Source organism: Myxocyprinus asiaticus, chromosome 28 (assembly GCF_019703515.2).
Source record: "Myxocyprinus asiaticus isolate MX2 ecotype Aquarium Trade chromosome 28, UBuf_Myxa_2, whole genome shotgun sequence".
NCBI classification, from domain to species: Eukaryota; Metazoa; Chordata; class Actinopteri; order Cypriniformes; family Catostomidae; genus Myxocyprinus; species Myxocyprinus asiaticus.
In genome coordinates, this window is record NC_059371.1 from 25,078,499 (window position 1) to 25,105,801 (window position 27,303).

The window sequence follows — 27,303 nt, forward strand, 5'->3', positions numbered from 1 at the left end:
TGTTCATGAGTGGCCTTCTGATGGCCTTCAGTGAGAATATGCTGAGCTGCACTGCTGCATGTGTAACAGCTCTCCTCTGAGTCCTGCTACAACATTATTAAATCTCACAACAGGTGCACTCTCAGACAAGCAAGCACACTCACCGGCATACAAAATGAGCCCTTCACACAAAGAGAGGTAAAGAACAAAAACAAACAGTTGAGTTACATACAGGAAATTAAAGAAACTGAACAGACTAAACATTTTATAATAAAAGTATAAAAGTGGTCTTTGCACACCGGGGGCTCTATTTTCTTGACCGCACAACACGCAACAACCACGCGCAATGCCTTATCTAACTTTCGTGAGAGCGCTTTTTCGTGCCAACTCAAGCACCACTGGGCATGGGTGGGAGTGTTTGCACTATTTGTGGGTGTATGCACACAAACTGTGAGTGTATTATATGTTAATTAAGTGGTGCCAAGCGTGATTTGCAATTTTTCTGAAAAATAGGTCATTGCCCCAAGACGTTTCAGAAGCAGTGAAATGTCTAAACTCAGTTCTATCAGAAAGACTCGAGGTTACTGGAATAATACGAACGAAAAGATACTCATTTGGCATAAGCCCCATCCTACGGTTCAGCGCTCTGATGCTGCTTGAACCGTCAGATCCTGCCAGAGGAAATGACGGCAGGGGAGCAGATCTTACCCCCGCCCAGGATGGAACATAAACTGGTGGAGATGGTGTGAGATGGGGGGTGAAAACAAGGAATTATGCATACAGTGAAAGGCAGCTGGCAGGCTTATAAAGCGGAGGCTGTATTGTGATTGGATGTGATGCCTGATGAATGAATCCCGAGATCTTCCTGCTAGAACTATGCTTACACTGACATTTCCTGCATTTGCAGTTTGGAGATTCCACCAGCAGGTGGTAATAAAGTTCATGTCCAAACTCTAAAAATACAGTGGAACAACAAATAATGTCCCTGACAATCACTGTTGTAGTCATTTTATGAAACAAAAATGTATGATATTTGTGTTAAACTTTCTAGTGGGCATGGTTTATTTTTCAATTAATATTCTTATTGTGTTTATTTTTACAACTGTATTTATGATCTAATTAGTATTAATATTTTTCCACCTGTTGTCTTAGTGACTTTTAAGTCACTGCAAAGGGGCTGGGGGAAGAAGTTAGAGAGGGTAAAATGTTTGGATTTGGGGATGTGTTTATATAAGATTTTTTTTTACCATTTAGTTATTTTTATTTTATTTTCGTTTAGTTTGAAATGTAAATTAAATGTAGAAATAAGTTTGGTTTAAGTTTTGTGTGTTTCAATAAATACATTTTTAAAGCAAAATTGACTGGTATACGCGAAGTGCGTGCGAAACAAAAACAAAACAAAAAAAGAAAAGGGAAAGAAAATCCTAACCTGGAAGGCCGATACAATCACTGTTAATACTAGCCATGATTTGTGTGTCAGTAGATCAGTGTGATCAATAATACTTACATTCTCTGCAATTTAACAGAGCCTACATTCAAATCCAGACGAGAAGTGCATTTTCCATGCATATAAAAGGATTGTGTCACTGTCATAGAAATATGCCAGATATTCAATTGCATACAGCCCATTTACACTACCAACCTCTTATGAATGTGCTGTCTGTTTATATCGCTGTTGCTTGACAGGGACTATTTAATAGGACGCTGACGGTGCAATAACCGGATTATAATAACCGAACCTCCGAATGAAATTGCACCTGACCCAGCCCATTAGCGCTTTGCGCTCGCAATTTCGGCAAATGTATTTGCGCCCAGACTTAGCATATTCTTGCTCGAAAATAGCAAATTTAATGGCAATGCCGGCTGACTTTGTCATATGACATACCGCATAGCACTGCGCTTAGCGCTCTAAAAATAGGGCCCCAGATTAAACATTGGCCATAATATGTATAGCTGAAGTGTGTAATTTTTTCAATGTTACAATCCTTTCTTCTTTCCCCATTAATATGCAGAGACAACTTTGTAAGTTTATTTCCAACCATAAAGAGTAAACACTGTGACTCTGTGATGCAATCAAAATATTACGCTGTTTGTTTGAGCATTCTGACCAGCCCAACATAGCAACACTGGCTCAACAAATGGCGTTACATTGGGGCAGAGCTATCTGTTTGTTGACCAGTGTAACAATACAAATACAATAGGATTGGTCCAATAACAAACAAATAGTTATTTTTGCAATTCTGTTTTGTGAAGCAAGTGGCACAGTAAATTACACAGTTCAGCATTAACAATTTTATTTTTTTTATTTTTACAAGTGATATTTAAATTTTTCAATTAAACACATTTTACACAGATTTGTGTATATTTAGAATTGTCTTGGTCCAGTGAAGTATGTTAAGATTTTGAGGATCCTTACCGTCAACATTGTCCGGCCTGAAGGTAATTCTGATGCTGAATGCTTTGTAGGAGTTTTTGATGGTGGGCAATGTGAGGTAAGAGAGAGGCTCCTGGGTAAAGTAGGGCATCACTCTCTCTGTGAAACAACATATACACAGAGTTATTGTTTTGCAGTACATTTATTTGTTGTGGTAAGGTAGTAGGTAATGACCTGGACAAGCACCTCAAAGGTTGGGGAGAATTTCCCTAATCTCCATCAAGAACTTGTCAAACATTTGACCTAAGATTAAGGCTCCAGAGAAGTCAGCAAGCAATGTTCTGCACAGTATGTCAATTGGATATGTGTCTACTAAGTGACACTTATCCAGGCGTGCAGTTACCATGGTGATGTTTGAACAGAACTATAATATGTCTACTTACAAACAAGGACCATAAAAACAGATAAAAACAGCACTGCTGTCACTGAGCCACAATTACAGAGTAGCAGCATTGTAACCAAAGGCCTACACTAGAAAAAACATTAGCTACATATATAACTGACAAAAGATTACAGACTTATAATCTCAGTTTCAAAAGACTCACCATGAACACTGAGACTGGTGAAGGCCTCAACTTTTCCCTGCTTATTGGCAGCAGTGCAAACATACGTCCCTGCATCTGAATGTGTGACATCAGGAACTGTCAGTACATGACCATCCTGTCTGCATTTAAAAGGCAACTCATTCTCCACCTGTAAGAACACATATCGTTTACATTTATGCATTTGGCAGACGCTTTTATCCAAAGTGACATACAGTGTATTCATTTTATCAGTTTGTGTGTTCAGTGGAATCGAACACATAATGTTGGCGTTGCTAGAGCCATGCTCTACCAGTTGAGCTACATGTTTCACTGCTTAATATAGAGGGCCTTCTATAAAACGCTATGCTATGATAATCATTTGTGGCAAAATAGGTCCAGCATTTAAAAAAAAGTGTTACCTTTGACCATGTGATGGCTGGGACTGGGTACCCAGATGCTATGCAGGGAAAGACCGCATCAGAGCCAACTGTCACTTCCTTTGTCTCAGGTTGTGCAGCAATCTGGGGCAAGGCTACAAAATGCACAGGTCACCTCATTAACTCTTCTACTCTAAAATCACCATCTCTTTGAGAGATTTCTTAAAGTACATTATTTAACATTATTTTACTATTTAATTTTTTTCCCCCTGGGATCAGCTTATAATGTTAGTAAAGGATTTTGTGTAGTCATATATTTGTAGTCATATATTTAGTTTCTCCAGTTTTTTCACCCTCTCCAACTCAAAGAATAAACCATTAAGTGTTAGGATTTTTCAGAAGCAAACGCAGAGCGGATGTTCATAGTACATCAACTGTTTTATCTCAAAATATCAAACACAATTTGATTCCTCATGATATGGCCCATTTAAGATATATCACATAATTAAAATTCTATTCAGTTTCATAAAGCCTGTAGTGTACTCACACTGGATATTGAGGACCACCTGGGACTGTACCGACCCTACATTATTGGTGGCAGTGCAGCGGTATTGTCCTGCATCTGTCTCAGTCACCTGCTCGATCCTCAGTACGTTGTCCTTTACTACCACATGATCAGGAAGAGATCCTCCCATCTTACTCCAGCGCACTGTGGGCTGAGGGTCACCAGTCGCCTGGCACTCAAACTCCACAGAGTTCCCCACCATCACTGTCTGTATTGATGTGCGCACGTTGATCATCACTTTGGGAAGAGCTGTTGTTAAAAATCAGTGAGCATAAAGTTAGACCTCAGGCACTGATTTTGTCCAAGATGGTACATAAAGCAGATTTTCAGGGGGAAGGCTACCTTGAATGGTGAGTTTGGCACTGTCCTGAGCCTGTCCAAATAGACTTGTAGCTCTGCAGGTGTAGATGCCCTCATTGCTTTGCTCAAGGTTCTCAATTCTGCACAAATAATAGTAAGGGTTATTAATAAAGAACATACAGCAAACATGAAGGGATAGTTCACCCAAAAATGAAAATTTTGTCATCATCTACTGTACTAACCCTCATGTTGTTACAATCCAATATGATTTTCTTTCTTATGCGGAACACAAAAGAAACATTTCAATGAATATACCAATCAGTTTTTTCACAGAAACTGTACTTGCATTTTGGGATGTTTTTCAACATCTTTATACTGTAAATGAAACACAATATTACACATAAGCCACATGGACTACTTTTATGATACTTTTGGGTTCTTTTTTAAGCTTTAAAGTGAGTCCTCAAAAGTCATTATATTGAAAAGACAGACTGGAATATTCATTAAAAATGTTCCTTTTGTGTTCTGCATAAGAACGAAAGTCATTTGGGTTTACATTGGTGGCCAAAAGTTTGGAATAATGTACAGAATTTGCTCTTATGGAAAGAAATTGGTAAATGTTTTCACCAAAGTGGCATTCAACTGATCACAATGTATAGTCAGGACATTAATAACGTGAAAAATTACTATTACAATAAAAAAATAAAATAAAATAAAAATACTTCAAAGAGTTCTCATAAAAAAAATCCTCCACGTGCAGCAATGACAGCTTTGCAGATCCTTGGCATTCTAGCTGTCAGTTTGTCCAGATACTCAGGTGACATTTCACCCCACGCTTCCTGTAGCACTTGCCATAGATGTGGCTGTCTTGTCGGGCACTTCTCACACACCTTACAGTCTAGCTGATCACACAAAAGCTCAATGAGGTTAAGATCTATAACACTCTTTTCCAATTATTTGTTGTCCAGTGTCTGTGTTTCTTTGCCCACTCTAACCTTTTCTTTTTGTTTTTCTGTTTCAAAAGTGGCTTTTTCTTTACAATTCTTCCCATAAGGCCTGCACCCCTGAGTCTTCTCTTTACTGTTGTACATGAAACTGGTGTTGAGCGGGTAGAATTCAATGAAGCTGTCAGCTGAGGACATGTGAGGCTATTTCTCAAACTAGAGACTCTGATGTTCTTAATCTCTTGTTTAGTTGTACATCTGGCCTTCCACATCTCTTTCTGTCCTTGTTAGAGCCAGTTGTCCTTTGTCTTTGAAGACTGTAGTGTACACCTTTGTATGAAATCTTCAGTTTTTTGGCAATTTCAAGCATTGTATAGCCTTTATTCCTCAAAACTAATGACTGATGAGTTTCTAGAGAAAGCTCTTTCTTCTTTTTTGTCATTTTTGACCTAATATTGACCTTAAGACATGCCAGTCTATTGCATACTGTGGCAACTCAAAAACAAACACAAAGACAATGTTAAGCTTCATTTAACGAACCAAATAGCTTTCAACTGTGTTTGATATAATGGCAAGTAAATATAATAATTAAACAAATAAATACAAATAAAATAAAAAGACTTTCCTGTATCTTTGACAATTAAGTTGCATGAGTTTTGTAGGTTAGAAAAAGTATAAAATTCTGTGGAAAAATGTATTTTTCGTTCAGAATTGTTATATAAATGTAAAAATAATATATATATAAATGATGCGATCCAAAGTGCATTTGAACAGCGGTGAAACACTTTCTTATGATGTGTTACATTCATACGAGCAGACGAAGAAATAGAAATAAACCTTGTGTAAATTGTCAGCTTTACACTAAGCTAAAATGCTATTTCTAGCCATTTTACATGCACATGATACCAGGCACGATCATATTTTTTTATCAAGAAAATTCACGTTGGATCATAATTTCTTTTTTCTAGTAAGACCTTTGATATTAGGGCAAAAATCGTATTCTTGATGATAATTTTTGTATTGTTTTCCTGTGAAAATATCTAAAAATCTTTAAAACAAGATCAATTAGATTAACCTTGTTTTAGAAGCAACACTGCATAAGATATTAATGTTTTTCAGAGAATGTATTTTTAACATGTGTATTTTGTCTTACTGTACTGGCAGAGTTTTTATAGTCAAAACAAGTGAAAAAATCTACCAGTGCTGAAGAAGTAATCCAAAGTATTTAGAATATGTTACTGACCTTGAGTAATCTAACAGAATACTGCTGCATGTATTCTGAAATCTGTAGTGGAATACATTTCAAAAGTAACCCTCCCAACCCTGTATGTATATATATATATATATATACACACACACATACCAGTACTATATACACATACATACTTCATATAAATCAATATGTGTGTGTCAGGAAATATGCAGGTATATGTAAGTAGGAATTTGAATCAAAGATCAACAAGTCTTATACTTATTTAAACAAATACTAAATTAAAAGTGTTAATGTCAGTCACCTGAGCACTCCATCTTTAATGTGATGATTTGGTGGAAGAACATCTCCCTCCCTCAGCCACTCAATCTCAACCTGAGGACCTCCTTTAGCAGCACAGGTGAACTCTACAGCGCTCCCAAGAGCCTTCACTTCCACCTGTGGGGAGACCTTCACTGACAGGGGTGCTGCAGGACACAGAAGTCAGAGGTCAAGCTGAATGCTAGTAAATATCCATTTGATGATACACCACATAATTTGTGAGACTGAGAGAATACATGATGGGTTGATAGACAATACTCACATCGGACAGAGACTTTGGCCAGTGCTTCACTCTTGCCAACCTTGTTGCTGGCTACACACTTGTACATCCCTGCATCGTTGGCTGTGGCCAGGTTGATCTGAAGGTCTCCTCCTTGCAGCTGAGCTGTAGGAGGCAAGCTGCCATTGACCTTAGTCCACTCAAAACGCAAGGGTGGAGTACCATGGGCCAAGCACTGCAGTCGGATTACTTCACCCACTCGCACCGACACGTCATCGGGCAAGGAAGTGGCATATGGTGGGGCTGCTCCAAACAGAGAAATGCCAGTTAGAAGATGTTGGGTAATTACAGCTGGCTCAGCTCAGACAGCTTTACAAGAACAGGAAAATATGTTAAACACTTGTTTGAGGAATTTAGATGGGAACACCCTGCTAAAAACAGTTTAAACCAGGCTAAGGTGGCCTGCTGGTCTGGTTGGTCTTCATGCACGGCCAAGCTGGTGTTTAGTTGGTCTCCCAGTCTGACTAGCTGACAAGTTCCCAAACCTCCCTAAAACTAGCAGAATGGACCCAGACCAGCCTAACCAGCTTGGCCAGGATGGTAAACCAGCAAAAACTGGTCTCCCAACTATTTTTTTCTTTTTCTTTCTTCAGCAGGGCAGCTAAAAAACAGAATTATGCTTGAATGTGGATGAGACAAACAAGGTAAAATAAAATAAAAATCTCTATAAATAACGTTAAGCTCACTGTCTACTTCAAGCATGATGGTGACTTCACTGGTGCCCATGTGGTTAGTGGCATTGCAGATGTATTGACCAGAGTCCTGACGGCCCACATTAGACAAGACCAGGCTGTTGTTGATGACCTTGTGCCTCCAGGGAAGAGAAGATCGCTCTTTAGACCATGTGATGGTGGGCTTAGGGAATCCTTAAGGTAAAAGAGGTCAGAAGTCATTTACAAGGCTGTTTAAGACTTACTTAATATGTACTAAATACTACTACTGTATGCTACTGAATACAGTATTTCAATTTTGGGATACAAATATCATAAGGGTCCATTAGTCTTAGACCACTAGAGAAAATGTTTCTAAGAAAACAGAGAAAAAGTTCTAAACTAAAGTTTGGTAGAAGCTCAATCATTCAGATCAGTCAATCACGGCACTAGCGTTTACAGTATAAGCAGCCACTTACTGTAATCCCTGGACAATTCTTCTGGCATCCCGCCTCCTCCCCAACTCCACCTTATTCTCCAATATTTTAACCTTCCTTACTCCATTCTGTGGTGGGGGGAGGGGGTTCCGGAGCTCAAATCGAGTCTCGATCTCAAACCCCTCCATCGGAGACAGCAAGCCAAATCAGTTTACCATTAAAATCCAAGTGCTAGACAGGCGGGCGAACTAGTGAATTTAATACAATTGTTTTTTCATTAAATTATATTATCAGCATAACAAGTTGAGAGAAAAGCTGAACCGCAAATTAACAGGAATTTGAATTTGGTATGTCCCATTTTTGCTTTAATGATAACATGCATTTGAGCTGGCATGGACACCATAATATTGCAAAACCTGATGATCCATGTTAGCCAGCATGATTTGAAAATGTTCAAATGAGCATCTTGTGTTCTCCAATTTAAGCAAGGAAATCTAACTTTAACTACAAAGGAGTTAACATGGTCATCAATGTCATTGCATCATTCAATTAGTGACTGAGAAATAGTGCAAAATCTTAAATATTTCTTATGCACTGCACATAATCAAACAACATCACTTTGTTGTAAAATTTTCTTTATTTCAAGGTTTAAATTAGATTCTGAAACCCAGATTTACAGCGTGGTCTGAGACTTTTGGACCCCACTGTATATACAACAAATATTTGCTTCTGTCATACCTACTGATTAATAATAGTCATATCATCAAGCAGTAAGGATTTGCACCTACCATGAGCATCACAATGTAGTGTGACAGTCGACCCCTCTACCACAGTTATCATAGGCTCACGCACACTGGCACGGGGAACAGTTGGGAATTGAGGCCCTCCTTCTACAAACACCTCTACTCTTGTCTCTGTTGTGCCTATGTTGTTCTGTGCCATGCACACATACGTGCCACTGTCTTCTGGGCGTGCAACTAACACCTGAAACCAGCAGTTATGATACTCTGATAAAGATATTGTTAACTAGGTCTTGATATAACATAGTTTCCAATGCAAATGAATGGAATTCCAACAAAGACTTGACAATGAATGCACGATTACCTGCATGACAGCATTGGAATCGGCAGGCACAGGACTGCTCAGCATTGTTTTGTGACTGTTGTCTAGTCTGTGCCATCTCACAGAGGGTCTTGGCTCTCCAGCGGCCTGGCATTCAAGATTGATGGGATCTCCGACTCTGACTCGCACGGGCCCTGTGGGTGTCACTATAGCCTTGGGAGATTCTAGTGGACAAAACATGCCAACTCATTAGAACAGAAAGTTTCCTTACATAGAACAAAGGCATCTGAAATGTACATTCAGTTTGGCCCAGCTACTTTTTTTAACATGTGATACTACAGTATGTACTATTGTCTGCTGTATATGGGCAGTTTACAGGAAGTACTTTTGGAAAGATGACAGGCTATACCAAAGTCCCTTTCAAGGCAAGTCAGTCCACGGGGTGGCGATCTTTGGAATGCTCTCGGGCAGGCTGGACCACTATTTTCTATGAAAACAAGCAGTTTTAAAGTGCAGCTCCTATCTAGTTGAATTGGGAAAGACCGAAATCTCCAAAATGGTTGGTCAAGATTACGATCAAAGAACATATTTCAAATCAGCAATAAAATCTGACAACACTGGTATTATAAATTGTGCCTCTTTACCTCAGATTACACTAAAAAACGCTATTTTTCCAGCTTGTCTAGCTAATGCGCATGTGCATTCTCAAGTTGATTGACAGGTGTGTCTGTATCTTAAAGGTGATTGGCTCTTTTACCTGTAAGGCGGGACTTCCTTTTTTAACATCCGTTGGCTGTTGGGTGTTCCAATTTCTCCCATTCATTTAATAGAAGTGGCTGGTCTCTGCTAAATAGTCTCTAGCTATACTTCTAAAACTATTTTAAATATCATTTTTAATGCTAATTCTTTTATAAATATTATGCACGCAGCTTTTATGAGCTCATATTAATTGAGAGACTACATAGAATATTTGTACTTTTAAAAATTAATTTGTCACACCATAGGACCATTTCAAAAAAAACTTGAAATGATGACCAGTTACAGAACCTGCAATATACACTTTCCTTTATACTGTACATTCACATAAATTGTAACCAAAATCTTGATGTTGATAAAAAAACAAAAAAAACAAAAAAAAAAAGTCCATGGACACGTTATGCATCAACTACTCAAATATTGAACACGCTACTTATAACAAACATGTCTTTTCAGACTAGTGTTCATAAAATGTTGCAATACCTCTCACAATCAGTGATGCGATGCTTTGAGCGACTCCAAACAAGTTACTGGCCAAACAGCGAAAAGTTCCCTGGTTCTTCCCCAGGGCGTTGGTAATAGTTATGACTGAATTGTCAGGGCCAATCTTCACATTATCTATAGCACAAAAACATCAAGCAAAATGATTTACATTCAGGCATCACATATATTATTTATGTTGACCTGAAACTGAAATGCAACTGTCTACCTGGCAGAGGCTGGTTGTTGGTCAATTTCCACTCCAAGCGCACTGGCGGGGCTCCATTGTGGACCCTGCATCTGAAGCTGGCTGACTCGCCCTGCTTCACTGCTGCACTGTGGGGCTCAATTGAGATAATTGGGCTCTGGAGGCCTACACCAAGATCAGACCACATCACTGGTTATGTCTCGATTAAATACAAAAGATTCACTAATTTGATCTATATTTAAAAATCACCAGACATTGAGACCAGGGTCAAAACTGAACCAGGCTCTGGGCAAAAATGGCACTGAATGTGACAAAAGTATCTCACATTATTTTAATGTTATCTAACACTTGATGCATTTCATAATATTAAATTCTAGGCCTATCTACAAGCAGTTTTGTGTTTACTATGTTTGTAGTGCCTCTGTAGACACAGTATTGACCTGTAGCTGAAGATTAGTTCTGTATTCGCTGTCTCAGAGGCAAGTGCTACTGAATGTGTAGCTTAAACACACTCCTAACAACTCTCCCCAAAAAGTGAAACACCGATTATTTCAACAGCAGAGAGCTATACATAATAAGATCAAATAAACTAATGACCATCTGACTGTACATTAAATCAAATCACTTTTATTGTCATACAGCCATATACACAAGTGCAATGGTGTGTGAAATTAGCCCTTGCTTGTGAAACAGTCTCTTTCTACATGTCACAGTATGGTTTCTCATTGCTCAAGGGAACTTACGAATGGCGTAGGAAGTCTCAGACACAGATACAAATACAGAAGTCTGGCGAGGTGATGGGCCGCCCTCTACCTGACAGATATATTCTCCAGCGTCATCCTGAGAGGCCTGCAGGATGCGCAGCTGAGTCCCAAGCACCTTGAGTCAAATACGCATGCAAAAGCGCATATAACATTGTTCATACATGAAGGATTAAACATGAGATCATGTAAATCAACCATGCTTCATTACTGTGTAGAGTCGACTGAGGTAAAACCTGATGATTGGATGACAGCAGCCTGCCTTCCCTACTCCATTTTACAGAGACTGGTGAGGTTCCTGGGACAATGCAGTTGAGATCTAAAGTCTCTCCTTCTTTTACAGAGGCAATAGAGGGCTGGATGGTGACTCCAGAAGGGATGATGTCACCTGATCACAGCGAGAGAAAAACATAAAGAAAATGTATATATTAAAAATACATAAAGAACAGTCCTGTTGGGAATAATTCCAAACAACACATTTAACTACAATGCAAAAGGAACAGCTCCTGCAGACATTAAAATGTAATTAAATACTCACACTCATGTCATTCGAAACCTGTATGCTTTTCACCCATAAAACACTAAAAGAGTTGTTTATAGTATAATGTTGTCTTTTCCATTCAATGAAAGTGAATGGTGACTATAGATGTCAAACAAGATATTCAGTCAATAATGACTTCTGTCTGTTTTTTCACAAAAAGCCACAATATGGCTTCGGAGGACTTGGAATATAGTGCACAAGTCACACAGACTACTTTCATGATGCTTTAATTGTGCTTTTTGTCTGTTTTGATGCTTGACAACCCCTGGTCACCATCCACTTTAATTGTAAGAAAGAGCACAGCTCAGAAATTCCGCTAAACTTCTCCATTTGTATTCCATAGTAGACAGAAAGTCATATGGGGTTGGAATGACATAAAGGAGATTTAATTTTTGGGTGAAATATCCATTTAAAGGTACAGTGTCTAATGGTTTAGTTTAATGACTTGTCTCACCTTTTTTGACAATAACCTCAATGTAAGCCTCTGAGGAACCAGCAGTGTTGGTTCCAACACAGAGATATGTGCCTGCATCAGATGACCGGATATTAGGTACTAGCAGAGTGCCAATGTCAGTGCGCTCCATGTGGGCCTAAGGAGGATGTGGATATGCGGTTATGACAGGTACATTTTTTTTATGATCAACAAACTGAATTTGGTCAATAGCAGCAGTAAAAGCACATACTAAAATAAACCACAGAAGACATAATCAATACTTACCTTGTCTAAGCAAGACTAAACTATTACAGATTACATTGATTTAAGACCTGGAAAAGAACTTTGATATAAATTACGTATAAAGATTTTACTGTTAAGTACTTTAAGAATTTTAGATTTTTAGTAATGAATCTAACTGAATGTTACTCATCATTGTTGTTACATTTATGGTGCTACAGGTCTATATTAGAAGATGATTAACCTGTATTTACAATGATTAATGGCATTGGTGAGGCTGATTATTTCACATAATGTGACATACAGTATAGTGACAATGACAATGGACAGTTAAAGCAGCTAACAGCTAAACTACATATTACCACGTGAAGGCATTCAGCTTATAAAGACACCAACCAACAATTATAGCTAAACACAACAAACTGGAGCATTAATGGTCTTCAACAGGGATCCACCAATTATTATTTATTCTCAAATTAACTTTTGTGGAGTTAAAAAAGAAAATATGCGTTAAATATGCAATATCAATTGAACTTCAACAAAGCTAAATAAGCTTTAGTAAATGTTTCACTGTCCCTCCCACATTAAAATGTAATTGTGGGCTCTATTTTGATAAGCGCACAAAGCACAGCGCTATGCGCAACAACCGTGCGCTATGTTTTATCCAATTTTCGTGAGAGCACTATGCAAGTGGGTATGGGTAGGAGTGTTTGTGTTATCTTTGGGTGTATGTGCGCAAACTGTGGGTGTACTGAATATTAATGAAGTGGCGCAAAGCACAATTTGCTAATGTCCTAAGAAATAGATCATTGCGTCAAGACGTTTCAAAACCTCCTCTGTTTTCAGCGCCAAGTTTGAGATTGGCAAAAGCCAATATTGCAGCACCTATGATGTCACTTTCTTCTTTAATACACATATCCAAAGTGACTCAAAAACAGTAAGTTACATCTAGTATAGTCTAAAGAATGATAACATGACTGTATCCAGAGGGAGGGAGCAGTGCTATTTTTTATCCAGGGGCAAAACCGCTTAACTCTGATCTAATGAAGCGTGGTGGCAGAAGAGCTGTGTTCGGACGGGTTGGTTGAATGAGCGTCTGACACCATTCACAATTTTTCAAAGCAGCTCATTTGCTAGAGCACACAGAATTTCTGCATCGTCACACGGCAGACCTGAGCATACCCTGGGAAAAGCTGACACAATGCAGCGATGCCCTCAAGCAGAACAAACCAGCCCACAAAGACATAAGTTACACAAGACACCAAAGCCCTCCAGCGGTATAGGACTAATTGTCCGTGCCTCATAGATCGAATAACCCAAATCTAATGGTGCAAAACATGTACCCTACCAGTCAAAAGTTTGCATTCACCCTACTCATTCTTTATTAGTACTATTTGCCACATTTTAGAATGATAGTAAGTCTTCAAAACTATTAAATAACACACATGGAAGTATGGGAATTATGCAGTGACAAAGCCATGTTAAACCAATTTAAAGCTATCTTATACTGTATGTTAGCTTATCCATTCAAAATATCAATCCAAAAATTTTGTTTAGTAAAGAAGGCACAATACAGTATATATTGACAAATCTAATTTCAAGCATATATCATAGAATCAAAATGTTTATGAGAAACAAATTCAATCAAGTGTGCCTAAACTTTTGACTGGTAGTGTACAGTACATACTGTACAATATGAATGCAATTCAAACTACGATCAACACACTCATTTACCAAAACTTTCTTTCAAACTTAGGTTCCACTTGCACAGGTATCTGATACTACTTCAAATTTTCCTTCACATTTTTTCCTAAATATCTAATGGATGTCAATGGAATCATGCATTTAGTTGACACTGAGTCTAGTGAGGGTGAGTGAAGCGAGACAGGTGGGATGGGACGTGTGAGACAGACATCAGACAAATGGACAGACCTGCAGCTCTTCAATACGTCTCTGTAACACATCGAGACTGTTGCTTTTAAACTGATGGAAACCGTGAGAAGGAATTGCCTGAACAAACATTAACACACAGGATGAAAAAAAAAAAAGGGAACTCAAAGGAAGAACAATATGCATAATATGCAAAATATGACCAGTGGCACTATTCATAAAGACCCCATGAAATCACTTGAAAGAAGACTTTCCACAATATCATAATTTTCACACCGGTGCGGAGTTCATGTGCAAACCGACTAACACCAGTATTACCGCTGGTTGGACGCTAAGTGGTACTACTGGTTAATTTCCGTTAATGAATAGCCTACACAATAACACAAGGCAGCTTGATTTCAAACTTTATTTTTTTATTTATTTTAACTAAAAATTCAAATGAAACTGAAATAAATGAAGTGAAATTAAAATGTGTGTTTTTCAATTTTTTGAAAGATGGCTTTTCAACAGTTGTGAAGGGCAACATCTCTTTGGCAACGAACCTACTTCATCTGTGCATTCTCTCCATCATGGGCTACCGGTCAGATATTTCGTTGTCCTGGCAAATACATCAATTACTGTGGGTTGTTGCGGGTTTAATGTTGGTGTTGTATTACCTTTCATCCCAGGACCCAGTTTAGCTGCTTCAGAAGGGTAATGACTTTGAATGTGTGTTAATAAATTTATTTTGTTCCCTCCTTAGGGCTGGGCAATATGCAAGAAATATGTTCACAATATTTTTATGAAAAAAAAAAAAAGAAAATCACAATATCCAATTACATCGTCAACACCCCGGCTGAGGGATCGGTGAATATACTTGCTTTTGTGATTTTGCATTAAAAATCAAAAACTTAAACCAAAGACATTTCTAAACTCAAATTGCACTTCAAGCTAAACGAAAAAGCAATTAAAATAACAAAGTGGTAAAAATAAAGAAAGAAATAAATAATAATATTTTATATATATATATATATATATATATATATATATATATATATATATATATATATATATATATATAAAACCACCTTTCCATTTACCATGAGGCAAGTATCCATCTATGACAACAGGTGTAAAATTACAAATACAAATTAAGATCTAAAAACAATTATAAATGTAAACATATCAATTATAATGATGATAATAATCACTGAAATATAAATCATGGTTCAAGGTGAATGTGTTATTTGTATTATTTTATGATTTAATCACAGATGTATAGGCTATACATGAAGTGACCCTACAGAGTTGTGCTCACAACGAACTGCTCTGTGGAAATAAAGCAAACTGAACTCAGAGCACCTCCTGAGCTGACATGGTCTGAGGTCATTTGCAGCATTCTCATAGATGATACTATTCTTGCAAAAAATTTCAGAAGACTGAAACAAAGAAAGAGTGAGAACCCTTTACATACACATGTTCCACGAGACTGCAAGTCTCAGACATGTGCATAAACGGCTTTTCTGTCATCTGTTCTTAAAAATATAATAAAGTGTTTCTTCAAGTGCATGTCTGTGTGTCTAACAGCATTTCTTGTGTCATTCCGAATCCGAGACGTCTTACAATTACCCACCATGCACATTATATTCGCTACCTGCAATTAAACGTCTTCTGTCTGTGCACATACTTTGCTGCCTGTGTAATTTGATATGTTGGTAAAGAACATCTGGCTTTCAATGCGTTATTTAGGTTCATTTATCATGGATCGCAAACTCGTCATTAGGCAACTATCCTTATTTAAGGCTATAATATTCGTTATGCTATTGTATTGATATTGGAAGTTCCATTCATAATGTTTCCCCCTTTTACCTGGTATAAAATTTCACACCGGTGTTGTCCCTTGTACCGAGTAAAACCGGTAATACCATACAACGTGGCAACCCTATTGACAAGCACCATTTTCTTTCCTGTGTTGATGTGTTTCCTAATAAAACAGGAAGTTTGGGCGGGACATATTAAAGGGACAATCCTTTGTTTCTTGTTTATGGACAAAAATCTGAGTAGTGCAACATGAGTCATCAATACTCTATTTCTGGTCCATTTTCCCTGAAGAGATGCTGTACATTTTAAATGCATATATCTGAAAAACGTACAGTATATTGTCAACTTTCAGGAGTGCACTAGCATATAGATGGCTACAAAGCTAAAAGACACGAACTAAAAGCAATAAAAATCCAATTTTGATTTCATGTGGTCTTTAAATCAATTTGATGGAGTCACAGGATTAATGAAATTAATGGTGAAAACAGCTGAAATTAGATTCTCACCTGTGGGGGTAGTGAACCACCTCTCTTCTTCCATGTAAGACCAGGAGTGGGGGTGCCAACAGCCCTGCAGTACAACCTTAAAGTCTCTCCCTCATGAATTTCGACATGCTGGGGGCTCACTTGTACGTGGGGGAGACCATGAGGTTGATTTGTACCTGTAACATCAATACAAAGCAGTGACAGATGAGGGCAATTCTGGAACTTTTTACACAGTAAATCATGACACATTCCTGAGTCGGACACGTACTTTGAACATGTAGAACTCCTCGGGTCATGTGCTCGCCATGTGTGTTCAGGGCCTTGCAGATATATTCCCCTTCATCAGAGTGCTCCACAGATGGGATGGTCAGCAATCCATTACGAATAATGGCTTTGGAGCTGATACGATTCCCTGGCCCTCCTGTTATTTGAGGGGATGGCAAAGCATTTTTTTTAAATGACAAATTAATGCTTTTCATAATGTTGCAAAGTAAAACATGTTTCAGAATCAACATCCTTTTTGGTCCCGAAACAACATTCCGATCAACCAGATTGTAGGAATAGGAAAGGGGTTAAAGGCTGAGGTTAGATACCTTCTCATAAAATCATACATTTATGTTGTAAAGGTAGGTTTTCAAATCAAGCTCAACAAGCTCACCTATCCATTCAACAGCAGGAGTGGGGTTGCCAGTCACTGTGCAGCGGAACTCTGCTTGTTGTCCTGGCTGGACTGTTAGCACAGGTGGATTTACCGTGGCCACTGGCTGGACCCCTTCAGCAGCTATAGTGAAGCAGAAACCAGTTAATCATAGGAAAGTGAAGAGCACTCCAAACTGGAGTACCACTCCTAACAAATAGTGCCTAATTATTAGAAAGAGACCTTGTTCTCTCTTGATTACAGAAGAGGTCAAGTATTCAGTAAAATTAATTTCTCATTTGTGGCAGTTTGGAATGTCATACAAATTATTTTAGAATTCAACAGGGACCGTTCAACCAACAGTCTGCACTGTTTTTAGAGGTATAATTTACCCCAAAAATGAAAATTCTGTCTTAATTTACTCACCCTCATTCCATCCCTCCTCTGCTGAACACAAATGAAGATTTTTAGAAGAATATCTCAGCTCTGTTGGTCCATAAACTTGCAGGTGAATGGTGGCCAGAACTCTGAAGCTCACAAATATTGAACAGTTCAATATTTAAGTCCTTTTTTTATATAAGTTCTCCTCCCTGCCCAGTAGGTGGCGATATGCACAAAGAATGCAAATCAACAAAAACAAAAGAAGTATGAAGTATGAAAGTGAAAGAGGAGATTTATAGAAAAAAAAGGACTTAAATATTGATCTGTTTCTCACCCACACCTATGATTTCGTTTCTGAAGACATGGATTTAACCACTGGAGTCATATGGATTACTTTTATGCTGCCTTTATATGTTTTTTGGAGCTTCAAAGTTCTGGCCACAATTCACTTGCATTGTATGGACCAACAGAGCTGAAATATTCTTCTAAAAATCTTCATTTGTGTTCCGTAGAAGAAAGAAAGTCATGCACATCTGGGATGGCATGAAGCTGAGTAAATGACAAGACAATTTTTATTTTTGGGTGAACTCCCCCAAAATATTGTTATTCTAAGTAAACACGCTCCAGATGGATGTCTTTGACTGTTGCAACGTGTCCTGCACCATGAACAACACGTTTAAGATGCATCAAGTTAAAACTAGGAGCATTTTCCAAACTGCAATTTTGTGCCCTTGATGTGCACTGCAAGAAGGCGATGCCATTGGAAGGGTCGTTCCAAACGAAAGAAAATTATTATTTTTTTTCCCATCAAGGGTACATTCGTACCGTAATGCCATGCTGCCTTCAGAGTGTCCACATCAAGAGCTCTGTCCTTCGTAGGTGAGTAGGGCATTGGGATGATCACTTACGATTGGAATTCGCCCCTCTCCTTTTAAAAGTGCACCTCTAAACACCTTCGTTCTATTCTCTTTGTGTTCGTTCACACCGAAAACAGCTTTGACCGTTGCGACGCCTCTCGCACAGGAGTGTGCCATTTTTAGACTAACTAAAAGGTGCACTCAGTAATATTTTCCTCATTACTCCTACCTAAATTAATAGCAATTTTGAAACATATGTATAAAATCATGAGCACTTACATGGGATGAAGACTCCAGTCATATCAGTAACCTTAAAAGCTGTTTTATTCTACATGGATAGGGGCCCCTCATGGGGGCTGCCATTTTAGGATCACATGACCAATCGAATACTACTAATCTCAGTAACCACATATTTATTACGTTTATTTTGCTCTGTTGTAATTACCCTGAGCCCTAAAATCCAAAGACGAAGGGGAAAAAAATAGAGGTCTTTAAATCTGAAGAGAAAATAGCTCTACATTCGAGAAAAGTCTGTGAGACTGATAATTAAATTATAGTGGCATGACAGTGTATACAGCATATGTTTGGTTGCCAGAGCTGATGGTGACTGTCAAGTCATGTCTCATGGCAGCCAGCTTGAGATGAGCAGACACAGATGAGAAATGGCAGACGGGGTTTGGCAGTGTGAGGCCCTCACTGCTGTCTGTGCCAACTTGGCTGGACGCTGAGCCCTAGACTCGATCTACAGGGATTTCAGGGCAACAAAGCAAAAGAAAGCTTTCTTTCACCAACTAAGGCAGACTACTGGCCTATGTAAGCTCTGTGTTAAGCTTCGTCTGTGTCCCAGTGATGGCACAGTGCTCATTTAACTGCCATGGCATATACTGTACAGTGTTGCTTTTCAATGATGAGGACTGAATTAACATTTTTGTTCATATTCAAGTCACTAATTATTTTCACTTTTCAGTAAAAAGTTTAATTAATCTATCCAATAATAATCTAGGTAATTCTGTAAATACAGTTAAACTATCTTTTAAAGAGTGTCTTAACATTTTTCCACATCAAAATACACTACCAGTCAAAAGTTTTGAAACACTTACTCATTCTTTATTATAATTTTTTTCACATTTTAAAATAATAGTAAAGTCATGAAAACTATGGAATAACATAAATGGAACTATGGGAATTATGCTGTGACTAAACAAAATCCCAAATAAATCAAAACTGTGTTATATTTTAGCATCTTCAAAGTAGTCACCCTTTGCTTAGAATTTGCAGACATGTACTCTTGACATTTTCTCAACCAACTTCTTGAGGTATCACCCTGGGATGCATTTTAAACAGTATTGAAGGAGTTCCCATCTATGCTGGGCACTTATTGGCTGCTTTTCTTTACTATTTGGTCCAAGTCATCAATTTCAAAAACTTTTTTTTTTTTTTTTTAATTACATTTTAGTTTTATAATGAAATAAATTAATATGGTAGCACAATTATATTTTTGTCTACAAACTAATTTCAAACATTTAAGCATACACCTTCAGATCAAAAGATTTTTAAGATCATGAGAAATATTTCAGTAAAGTGTTTCAAAACTTTTGGCTGGTAGTGTAGTTCCAATGGTAGTAGGTGAATCTTATATCATACTGTAGATAGAATAACGGATTGGTTATCACAGAATGTCTCTGGCAATGTACGCATGACTAATGGCCATTATACTGTAAATTAGGCACTGTATGATATTTGAAGAACAATGGTTATATACTGGAGTCTCGCATAACACAAGCATGATACTGGGCCAATGGAAAGTGTGGGGAACCCCTCTCTGTTGGGTGCCAAGTGTGATGTTTGGTGCTTTGATTATTTACAGTCCAAGTACATTCAAATAAAAATTAACAGAAACAAAAAATTATTTGCTTACTCAAATTGGGAACTGGTTTTGAAAGTCTTTGATGCTAAGAAATGTCTTTCGTATAGACTCTAATTGCCGCTAATCAAGTAAATAATCAAATGAAATACAATTTAACAACAGAGAGAAGTCCCTGTGTGTGGAGCATGCAGCTTCCCTGTTTCAATGGACCCATGTGAGCCATGAAAGCTTAGCCAGATCAAGTAATGCACATGTGTACAATCCAACAACTCATGTAAGTGAAATTTGATCTAATACAGCACTGGTTTTAATAATAGCAATTTATATATATATATATATATATATATAAACGAACACTGAAAAAGTTTTGGTGACAAATTAAGACAAAATCTTGTGATTACTGTTGTGCTCATATTCTGTAGTTTGGCTATACCTGTGCACTACTTGAGCTGGTAAAAGCATGCAGGGTGTGATGGTTGCATGCGTGAGAGAGAGAGAGCGGTCCCTCCAGGCCTGGAAAGAGAGAGAGCCATGTGGACTTACGCTTTCTATGTCCTTCAAACATCTCATAGGCTGTGTAAAACATCTGTGATTGAGATGCCTCTGTGAATGATGGACAGGCAAATACCGTCAAGTGAGTCTCTAGAAGATTCTGAGAGAGTGGCGCACTGGTGCCCTCAAACATTTCAATATTTTTTAGTACATCCCTGCTGAACTGAACAATTTAAGCCTGCCTTAGATGGTTTGTTGGTTTTAGCTGGTTTAAGTTGCTCTATCTGGTATTCCAGCTTGGTGAAGCTGGTGCTGAGCTGGTCTTCCAGGATGACCAGCTGGCAAACCCATCTAAAACTAGCAAACAGACCAGCCTGGGAAACCAGCTAAGACCATCAAACCATCTTAGACTTGTTTAAAGATAAAGATAGTTCACCCAAAAATGAAAATTCTCTCATCATTTACTCACCCTCATGAAATCCCAGATGTGTATGACTTTCTTTCTTCTGCTGAACACAAATCAAGAATTTTTAGAAGAATATCTCAACTCTGTTGGTCCATAAGTGAATGGTGGCCAGAACTTTGAAGCTCCAAAAAGGACATACAAGCAGCACAAAAGTAACCCATATGATTCCAGTGGTTCTGAAATAATATGATAGGTGTAGGTGTGAAAGATTAAAGTTGGCATGAAACGGAAGTTGCGACCGGCTTCCGTATTGTGACGTATTTCCGTGTGATTGAACCACAAGATCAAATTAACAGCTTATTGAAAAAAATAAAAAAATAAAAAAATAACTTTTTAAGGCAGGGATTTGAGTTTAACCATTGGTTGTTGATTGGATTATTAAAATATGGGCATTGCATAGCGGAACAGAGGCAGATCTGAAAGTGAGTTTGCAGTGGACACACACATCCCTACCACTCGATTCTCGATTGCTCGATTCAGAGCTGGTTATCTGTGAAATTGAGCAGTGATCTCAACACATTTATTATCAAACTGAGAACATAATCGCACAAATACATCGCAGTCTTTGCTTACGAAGAGGCTGTAGCCATTGAAAAACGAGTGAGTAAAAGATAACCATATTTTAACATTTGAATCACAATACACTAAATATAAAGAAAAAAAAAACACTTACTCGTGCTGTGCATCACAAGATAACTACTTTCTAAAATATAAATAAACTCCAGAGGCATCCGAAGTGTTGTATTCATTAGTGCACCTCACCAATTCAGGCTTGAAATGTCTCGAACACAACTGCGAATACGCTGTTATTCCTCCTCATTAAAAATGTAATTTCAAGCCAGCTGACCCGTAACCAAGGAAGTTTGGGTTAAGGAACGATATTTTTGAAGGAAAACAGTCGAAAACAGGGATGGACTGGCCATCAGGAGCACCTGGAGTTTTCCCGGTGGGCCGCTGGGTAATTTGGGCCAGTCCGTTGCTGCGTGCGCGAGTACTGGCCCGTCCAACAGGCGATATAGGCGGCCCCATTACAGAGTGAATATTCAATAAACTCCCTAAATTAAACCCAATACAATGGCTTTTATTTTGAAATGACTTACACATCATAGCGCATTGTATACGCATATTAGCCTAACTCTGTACCTCGCGTATACCTCATTATTTGACATATAAATCACAATAATGGTGACAACCAAAGACAACATATTTAAGTATAAGATGAGCTCTGAATAATCTCAAAATGACAAATAACTGCAAGTTACAAATACAATAACAGCAGCATATATAAAATCTGCAAACAGTAAAGCTATGAGCAGTACATAGTCATTTGCATAATTTATTCATACCGCAAGAGCTGAAGTGTGGCTTGCTGAGTAATGCTCAGGCCTGATAAAAATGCAGAAAATAAGTCATGAAAAGTATAATTTTGTGGATATTTGAGTCTTTGAGGCTTACTTTGTTTAAAGGATAGCAGAAAGGGCTTTTCACTTTTTCTCAAGTATAATCTGGAGAAGGAATTAAAAGACTGCAGATATAAAGAAGCAACAAACTCAAAGAGAGTGAAAATATGAGTAATTAATCTGCAAAATATCTGCAAAGATCTACACTTTAAGAGGTATGTTTATTTATTTATTTATTTTTTACATATATTTATATTTGTTTATATTTATATATGTACACATTCTGGCCAAATATGTTTTCATTAATTTTGTTTTATATTTTAAATAAACATTTACACAAAGTTATGTGGGTAATTGAAATGAAATTTTAAGCATTGTCATCAGTGACTTCATCGAAAAATTTTAAACAACATTTTATGATCTTGTATAGCTATATATACGTATATAATATATTATTATTATACTTGTTGTTTCTACAACCTCATATTAACTGTGACAATAGTTTATTTGCACTACTAGAAAAAAGTTGAAAGGTGATTAAGATCTTTAAAAACTTTGAAGAAATGCTGACTTGTCACAGCACCTAAAATACACACTTTCCCTTGTACTTTCATATACATTTTAACCTAACATCTGTATGTTGGGAAAAAAAGTTCTGTTTCATTCCTCCTGACCGCCAGAGGCAGTGCTTAAGCACTAGCGGATTATCGCAGAACCAGCTAGATAGGTCAAAAGAAAATACCAACAAAGTCACGTAGTGACATAGGCTGAGCCTCGAGGATAATAGCCACATTAGCTCAGCATTCAGCCTCTTTCGCTTTCTCGCCTAATAGAGATAGGTCGTTATTCTTCGTGTGATCCCGCACTGTCAAGTGCAGCTTACTAGAGCAGCGAAGTATCGTACTTGCAAGCAGCGACAGCACGCTCCTAAACCTTTTGGATCCGGATTGGATTATTTTGTCAGCATTTGGTGAGTTTTGCTTTTCATTGGATATACTTTCAAGATCTGTCGGTAACACTTCATGCTTCTCGGTGCTATCCGGTGGCTAGTGTTTACTGTACTGATAAGTTTGCGGTTCCCCGCTAACTTTTTATCTATTATCTAAATCTCTATTTGGATTTTTGTGATATGCTGTGATCCTCGGTGCAATCCGGCAGCCAGTTATCAGAGTATGGATATATAATTTTTTACGTTTTTTACCACAAGTATTCCTTGCTGAACTGCCTTCCGGTTCTATCCGGAGGAATTGTATTACTTTTTGTTCATCATCACATTATCTCCCCCAGGCTATATACCGCTCTGCTCGCCTTAGCCTTTCGGTTCTATCCGGGGGTGTTTTTAACGAAGTGATCATGGCTCGCAGTTCTATTGTCACCAGCCTCCAACTGACGTGTAAGCTGTGTCCTAATACTCTTCTCCCTGACGACGGCCATGATGTCTGTCCGCCTTGTTTGGGAATTCAGCATTTGAGAGAGGCTATCACGGAACCGTGCTTGCACTGTAGTCTTTTGCCTATGTCCGAGAGGTGGTTCCGTCTAGCTGGGTTCTAGTGGGGATTCAGTTCAGACATCAGAACAGGATCCATCCTCTTCGGATGGCACTTTGATTGTGCTTCAGATGGCGATTGCTCGTCTAGGGCTGGACAAGTCACCTATATCTTTTTCAACCAGGCCAGTCCAATATCTTTTTTAGACAGTTTTCAGTGGTGACTTACTTTGCTATGCCACCATGCAAAGAATTTGTGTCAGAATTCTCTAAAGCCCTCACAGGGTCAAGTGCGCCTAAACGGCGGTCAAAGACCGCTCATACGCTAGCATCTATGGCTGAAGCAGATTCCATCGGGGTGGGCCGCACTCCAGAAATAGAGCAGCCTTTCGCAGCCCTGGTGGTGTCACCTGATGAGGCCCTACGGGGCAATGTGCAATGCCCCAGTGCCCAGTGTGGTCGCACAGTCTCGCTGCTGAAATAGGCCTACGAATCTGCTGCCTATATAACCTGCGCTGAGAATACAATCTGTCAATTACTCCTCGCTACCTCCAGAACACTGGAGTTGGCATACGCTGACCCCTCAGTTTCTCAGTTCCTGCAGACAGGTCTTCCGACTATGAGCCATGTGACCCATGAACTAGGTACTCTTACCACCACACTTCTGGCAGCCCGCCGCAAAGTGTGGCTTGCTCAAGCAAAACTGCCTGAGGATTGTAAGAAGACTCTGCGGGACCTCCCAATCGTTCCTGGGCAACTCTTTGGGCCCAAACTTCCAAAACTGCTGGAAAAGAGTGAAATTGTCTAAGGCCACTCGCCAGCTTACACAGGTGCAGCACAATCCTGCCTTTAAGGTGCCAACAGCTCAAGCTTGCCATCGCTATACAACGGCAGAACAACACTTCTGCCAGCATCCTACTCCACAGCCTCAGAGGCACCGTACTGCTCATGATGCTCAAGGTTTTTGACCTCATCATTGGCAGTTGCCAGGGGGACCATGCCAGTGCCCCCCCACTGCCAATAAAAGTCGCACCCATAAAGCCTGAGATGCTTGGGCCAGCGGTCAATCATTTTTCAATTCAACACCTACAATACTGGAGGAGCACAACAGTAGATCCCTGGGTTTTGACTACCCTGAGCAGGGGGTATGCTTTACAGTTTCGATGCCGGCCCCCCAAGTTCTCAAAGATTGTCCCTACAGTGGTCAGGGATGCAGTTCATTCAGTGGCTCTCACTCAGTAAATTATTTCTCTGTTGGGGAAGGGAACCATAGAAAAGGTTCATCCCCTCATTCAAAGGGAGGGTTTTTATTCAACTTATTTTCTAGTTCTGAAAAAAGACAGTGGTTTTTATCCAATTCTCGATTTAAGGCATCTAAACTTGTTCCTGAAAACTTTGCCTTTTCGAATGTTACGTGCAGCCGACGTTCTTCGGCCTGTCATGAGGGAGGATTAGTTTACAAGCATCGACTTACATTGGTTTACAAGCGTCAACGCATAATTTCATGTTCCAACTTCACCTCAGCACAGTAAGTTTCTTTGATTCAGTTTCGAAAACCAAGCTTACCAATTCTAGGTCCTACCATTCGGTCTGTCTCTGGCCCCTCGTGTTTTCACGAGGTGCATGAGTACAGCTCTGTATCCTCTATGGTCCAGAGGAATGCGGATCCTTCCTTATTTAGACGACTGGCTGCTTTGTGTCCCCACAAGACATCAAGCTGTCCGTGACACCAGACTGCTTTTAGAGCATGTGCAGAAACTGGGACTGGCTGTAAATGAGACAAAGAGTTGCCTGATTCTGGTGCAATTGGTTACTGTCACTGGGATGACTCTGGAATCTCGTGCATTGTCTGCCACTCTGTCACATGCTCGGGCAGACAATATTCTGTAGCTCCTTGCTTGTTTCTGGCTGGGAACGATGTTGCCATACAAAGTGTTACTACAGCTTATGGAGATGATGACTGCCGCCACTTCTGTGATTCCACTGGGCTTGCTCCACCTCAGGCCTCTCCAGCGGTGGAACAAATGTTTGTGGTTGAACCCCACCAGGCATCATCATTGGTTGATTGCTGTTTCCCACCATTGTGTTCATGCATTAACACAATGGATTAGCTGGGAGTTTTTAATGACAGGTGTACCCCTAGGGGTCATTCATTCTCGTTGGGAGGTGGTCACAACTGATGCTTCCCTCATGGGGTGGGGTGCAACATGGAATCACAGGGGTATTTGTGGCCATTGGCCTCAAGATCAGTCCACGGACCACATCAACCTCCTGGAATTATGTGTGGTTTTCCTAGTCCTGCAATATTTCTTGCTGGTTCTGGCAGGCCGTCATGTGCTCATTCGGTCTGACAACACCTCGACGGTGTTCCACCTGAACCATCAGGGTGGCACGAAGTTGCTCAAGTCCTTGCATCTCACTCACAAGATTCTCACCTGTGCCTCATGTATAAAACTCTGCTTAGATTTCTCCCTAAAAGTGTGCGTAAGCACAAAAATCAGATTTTGCGTTCGCACAAAAAAATTCAGATTTATAAAACCGAACGTAGCCAGAACCTGTGTATAGTTCCCTTAATAAATCCCAGCTAGTGGAAGATTGTGTGTACATGCACGTGATTCATTCCCCACTCTGTCTCCTCCCAAAAATAGCCATATATGGAGTGTACAATGCCTGTTTTTACCATGCATATCCTCATCTGCATACAGTTACCATATGCATTTCACCATCCAGCCACGTGATTATTGCGTTTAACGGTACAATAAACTGTATTATAAGAGATAGGACTGTAAATGACACATGTGCCCAAAGGTTAGATGCTGCACCATGAAGAAGCATTATTTATAAAGATATGAACTTGTTTTCAAAGAATATATCTTGAACATCCCTTGGCAAAATGTTTTTATCTTTGCAGACATATATCTAACCAAGGCAATTTTGCTTCTCAGAAAACCTTTTAAATAATTTTAAGGGTGTTTTTATTGAGAAGTTAAATATTTAGTACTGGAAACAAAACTAAAATTATAACAATTCTTTGTGCAGC

The 27,303-nt window shown here is 38.9% G+C and overlaps 2 protein-coding genes across 9 annotated transcripts in view; one reads left to right on the forward strand and one right to left on the reverse strand.

Moving 5' to 3' along the window:
* LOC127419036 (V-type proton ATPase subunit S1-like) overlaps positions 1–27,303 on the forward strand; it is a 691,126-nt gene that overhangs the window by 372,874 nt on the left and 290,949 nt on the right. The window lies entirely within an intron of this gene.
* The window catches only part of hspg2 (heparan sulfate proteoglycan 2), a 171,789-nt gene that overhangs the window by 16,681 nt on the left and 127,805 nt on the right, over positions 1–27,303 (reverse strand). For 4 of the 8 annotated variants that reach the window (XM_051660037.1, XM_051660035.1, XM_051660038.1 and 1 more), the window contains exons 45-65: positions 20,963–21,022; positions 17,336–17,458; positions 16,946–17,098; positions 16,699–16,853; positions 14,435–14,512; positions 12,284–12,419; positions 11,525–11,676; positions 11,271–11,406; positions 10,549–10,692; positions 10,323–10,457; positions 9,126–9,307; positions 8,810–9,005; positions 7,621–7,800; positions 6,917–7,177; positions 6,638–6,800; positions 4,222–4,319; positions 3,862–4,128; positions 3,357–3,469; positions 2,959–3,106; positions 2,396–2,512; positions 144–161 (exon numbers count right to left, since the gene is read on the reverse strand). In XM_051660037.1, coding sequence (XP_051515997.1) covers positions 144–161; positions 2,396–2,512; positions 2,959–3,106; positions 3,357–3,469; positions 3,862–4,128; positions 4,222–4,319; positions 6,638–6,800; positions 6,917–7,177; positions 7,621–7,800; positions 8,810–9,005; positions 9,126–9,307; positions 10,323–10,457; positions 10,549–10,692; positions 11,271–11,406; positions 11,525–11,676; positions 12,284–12,419; positions 14,435–14,512; positions 16,699–16,853; positions 16,946–17,098; positions 17,336–17,458; positions 20,963–21,022 — 3,015 coding nt within the window. The remainder of the gene's footprint in view (positions 1–143; positions 162–2,395; positions 2,513–2,958; positions 3,107–3,356; positions 3,470–3,861; positions 4,129–4,221; positions 4,320–6,637; positions 6,801–6,916; positions 7,178–7,620; positions 7,801–8,809; positions 9,006–9,125; positions 9,308–10,322; positions 10,458–10,548; positions 10,693–11,270; positions 11,407–11,524; positions 11,677–12,283; positions 12,420–14,434; positions 14,513–16,698; positions 16,854–16,945; positions 17,099–17,335; positions 17,459–20,962; positions 21,023–27,303) is intronic. The other 4 variants (XM_051660036.1, XM_051660042.1, XM_051660039.1 and 1 more) reach the window with 3 other exon arrangements.